At 49.3% G+C, this 3,832-nt stretch overlaps 1 protein-coding gene across 3 annotated transcripts in view; it reads right to left on the reverse strand.

Annotated features, from left to right (window-relative positions):
• Positions 1 to 3,832, reverse strand: part of ODAD4 (outer dynein arm docking complex subunit 4) — a 38,989-nt gene that overhangs the window by 17,388 nt on the left and 17,769 nt on the right. For all 3 annotated transcript variants that reach the window (XM_037731667.1, XM_017509436.1, XM_017509437.2), the window contains exon 9: positions 1,354 to 1,550. In XM_037731667.1, coding sequence (XP_037587595.1) covers positions 1,354 to 1,550 — 197 coding nt within the window. The remainder of the gene's footprint in view (positions 1 to 1,353; positions 1,551 to 3,832) is intronic.

Consider the following 3,832-nt stretch of genomic DNA (forward strand, 5'->3'; position numbering starts at 1 on the left):
TTTGAGATGGCATCTCACTCTGTCACCAGGCTGCAGTGCAGTGGCATGATCTTGGCTCACTGCAAACTCCACCTCCTGGGTTCAAGCCTCAGACTCCTGAGTAGCTGGGATTACAGTCGCCCGCCACTACACCTGGCTAAATTTTGTATTTTTAGTAGAGATGCGGTTTCACCATGTTGGCCAGGATGGTCTCGATCTCCTGACCTCATGATCTGCCCTCCTTGCCTCCCAAAGTGCTGGGATTACAGGTGTGAGCCACCACACATGGCCACCACTGCTTTCTTTTACAATTGAGTATATGTAAGATCTACCTTCCTCCCAAACACTGCTTTGGGACTCATAAGGAAAGGAAGCCCTTGTATTCATAAATCAGATTGTAAAAGGCCATCGCAGCTGGGCTCAGTGGCTCACGCCTGTAATCCCAGCACTTTGGGAGGCTGAGGTGGGTGGATCACGAGGTCAGGAGTTCAACACCAGCCTAGGCAACATGGTGAAACCCCACCTCTACTAAAAATACAAAAATTAGCCTATAATCCCAGCTACTTGGGAGACTGAGGCAGATAATTGCTTGAACCTGGGAGGTAGAGGTTGTAGTGAGCTGAGATCGCACTGCTGCACTCCAGCCTGGGTGACAGAGTAAGACTCCATCTATTTTTTTTAAAAAGCCAAAAATTGAGGGGTGGGGTCAGGGGAGGGATAGCAGGGGATGGGGGGATTGGGAAAGGATAGCATTAGGAGAAATACCTAATGTAGATGACGGGGTGATGGATGCAGCAAACCACCATGGCATGTGTATACCTATATAACAAACCTGCAGGTTCTGCACATGTACCCCAGAACTTAAAGTATAATAAATAATTTTTTTTAATGCCAAAAATTAGCCGGGTGTGATAGTGGGCACCTGTAATCCCAGCTACTCAGCAGGCTGAGACCAGAGAATTGCTTGAACCAGGGAGGTGGAGGTTGCAGTGAGCCAAGATTGCATCATTGCACTCCAGCCTGGGCAACAAGAGCAAAGCTCCATCTCCAAAAAAAAAAAAAAAAGTACCAAGGCAGGAGAAACACTGCTCAATACACGGGCAGTGTTTTGAGGATGACATGATGCTGTCCGGGTCTCCAGCTGAGCTCCTCAAGGGCAGAGGTAGGCTCAAGCTGCCCCAACCCCTAACCAAGCTTTGCTTAAAGTAGGCACTTACCACGTGCTGGTCAAAATGGAGTGGTTTATCCCCACTCTCAGAATGATCTGGGAAGAAAAACACTGGGGTGGCAAACTCAGTCCACAGGACTTCCAGCCCTAGGGTAGGCTGGGCCTGAAAGCTGGGAAAGGTAGGGTGGTCATCTCTGAGCCCATACCTTGTGCCTGGGCCACCAGAACACTGGCATTCAGTTGCCACTCAATGTCCCCTTCCTCCTCGGCACACTGCTGGGACTTCTCGCCATAATTCTGGGCCTGCCGGGCCTGGTCCAGCTCCAGGTAGCAACGGCCAATCTCATGGAACAGCCAGGTCTTCTCCAGGGTGGTTTTTGCCAGAGGGATCTTTTCTTCCCAGCTGGGGACATAAATAACCAGGGTTAACTTCTTGCCCCAAAACCATACACTAGGCCACAGGATCCCAAGGCTACCTGCTGGGTGATGGAATAAAACTTATTCTCCAACTACCAGTTCTTTTAGATACAAGGATGGAATTAATCAGCATAAAGATATTTTAAGACTACTAAGCCAGGTGCAGTGGCTCTCACCTGTAATCCCAGCACTTTGGGAGGCCGAAATGGGCAGATCACTTGAGGTCAGGAGTTCAACACCAGCCTGACCAGCTTGGTGAAACGCCATCTCTACTAAAAACACAAAAATTAGCTGGGCCTGGTGGTGCACACCTGTAGTCCCAGCTACTCTGGAGGCTGAGACAGGAGAATCGCTTGAACCCAGGAGGAGGAGACTGCAGTAAGCTGAGACATGCCACTGCACTCCAGCCTGGATGACAGAGTGAGACTCCATCTCAAAAAAAAACAAAAAACAAAGGAAAGAAGACTACTGAGACTGTTTTGGTAACATCCACAGAATGTGGAATTTAATATAACAGTTGAGGCTGGCATGGTGGTTCATGTCTCTACTCCTGGCACTTTGGGAGGCCGAGGTGGGCAGATCACCTAAGCTCAGGAGTTTGGGACCAGCCTGGCCAACATAGTGAAACCCTGTCTCTACTAAAAATACAAAAATTAGCCAGGCATGGCGGCAGGTGCCTATAGTCCCAGCTACTCAGCAGGCTGAGGCAGAAAAATCTCTTTAACCCAAGAGGTAGAGGCTGCAGTGAGCCAAGATTGCACCACTGCACTCCAGCCTGGGCAACAAAGTGAGAGTGTGCCTAAAAAAAAAAAAGTCCAGGCATGGTGACTCATGCCTATAACCCCAGCACTTTGGGAGGCTGAGGCGGGCGGATCATGAGGTCAGGGGTTCAAGACCAGCCTGACCAACATGGTTAAACACCATCTCTAAAAAAGAAAATAAATAAGATGCAAATAATAAATTAAAAAGATGAAAACAATGTGTAAAAACAGCATTTGAAGTAACACAAAAATAGGGCCACATCTATGGAATGCGGAATTTAATACAACAGTTGAGGCTCGTGTCTCTAATCTCAGCACTTCGTGAGGCCAATGTAGGCAGATCACCTGAGGTCAAGAGTCCGAGACCAGCCTGGCCAACATGGCGAAACCCAACTCAACTGAGAATACAAAAATTAGGCTAGGCGTGGTGGCTGACACCTGCAATCCCGGCACTTTGGGAGACCAAGACAGGCGGATCACAAGGTCAAGAGAGCGAGGCCAATCTGGCCAACATGGTGAAACCCCGTCTCTATTAAAAATACAAAAATTAGCTGGGCATTTGGCACGCGCCTGTAGTCCCAGCTACTCAGGAGGCTGAGGCAGAAGAAATGCTTAAACCGGGAGGCAGAGGTTGCAGTGAGCCGAGACAGCGCCACTGTGCTCCAGCCTGGCAACAGAGCAAGACTCCGTCTCAACAAAAAAAAAAACAAAAAAATTAGGCCAGGTGCAGTGACTCATGCCTGTAGTCCCAGCACTTTGGGAGGCCAAGGTGGGTTGATAATGAGGTCAGGAGATCAACACCATCCTGGCCAACGTGGTAAAACCCCGCCTCTACTAAAATACAAAAAATTAGCCGGCCGTGTCGATGGGCACCTGTAGTCCCAGCTATTTGGGAGGCTGAGGCAGGGGAATTGCTTGAACCCGGGAGGCAGAGATTGCAGTGAGCCGAGATGATGCCACTGCACTCCAGCCTGGTAACAGAGTGAGACTCCGTCTCAAAAAGAAAAAAACAATACAAAAATTAGCCAGGCATGGTGGCGAACGCCTATAATTCCACCTCTTCGGGAGGCTGAGACATGAGAATCACCTGAACCTGGGAGGCAAAGGTTGCAGTGAACCATTATCATGCCACTGCATTCCAGCCTGAGAAACAGAGCAAGACTCCATCTCAACACACACACACGTACGCACACACGAATAATGTTTAAGAATATTATTGTCAAGTATGGTGGCTCATGCCTGTAATGCCAGCAATGCCAGCACTTTGGGAAGCTAGGGCAGGTGGACTGCTTGAGCCCAGGAGTTCGAGCCCGGGCAAAATGGCAAAACCGCATCACTGCAAAACGTACAAAAATTAGCCGGGCATGGTGGTGTGCACCTGTAGCCCAGCTACTTGGGAGGCTAAGGCGGGAGGATCACTTAAGCCTGAGAGGTTGAAGTTGAAGTGAGCTATAATCGTGCCACTGCACTCCAGCCTGGGTGACAAAGTGAGACCCTGTCTCAAAAA

Source organism: Cebus imitator, unplaced genomic scaffold (genome assembly GCF_001604975.1).
Source record: "Cebus imitator isolate Cc_AM_T3 unplaced genomic scaffold, Cebus_imitator-1.0 Scaffold415, whole genome shotgun sequence".
Lineage (NCBI taxonomy): Eukaryota > Metazoa > Chordata > Mammalia > Primates > Cebidae > Cebus > Cebus imitator.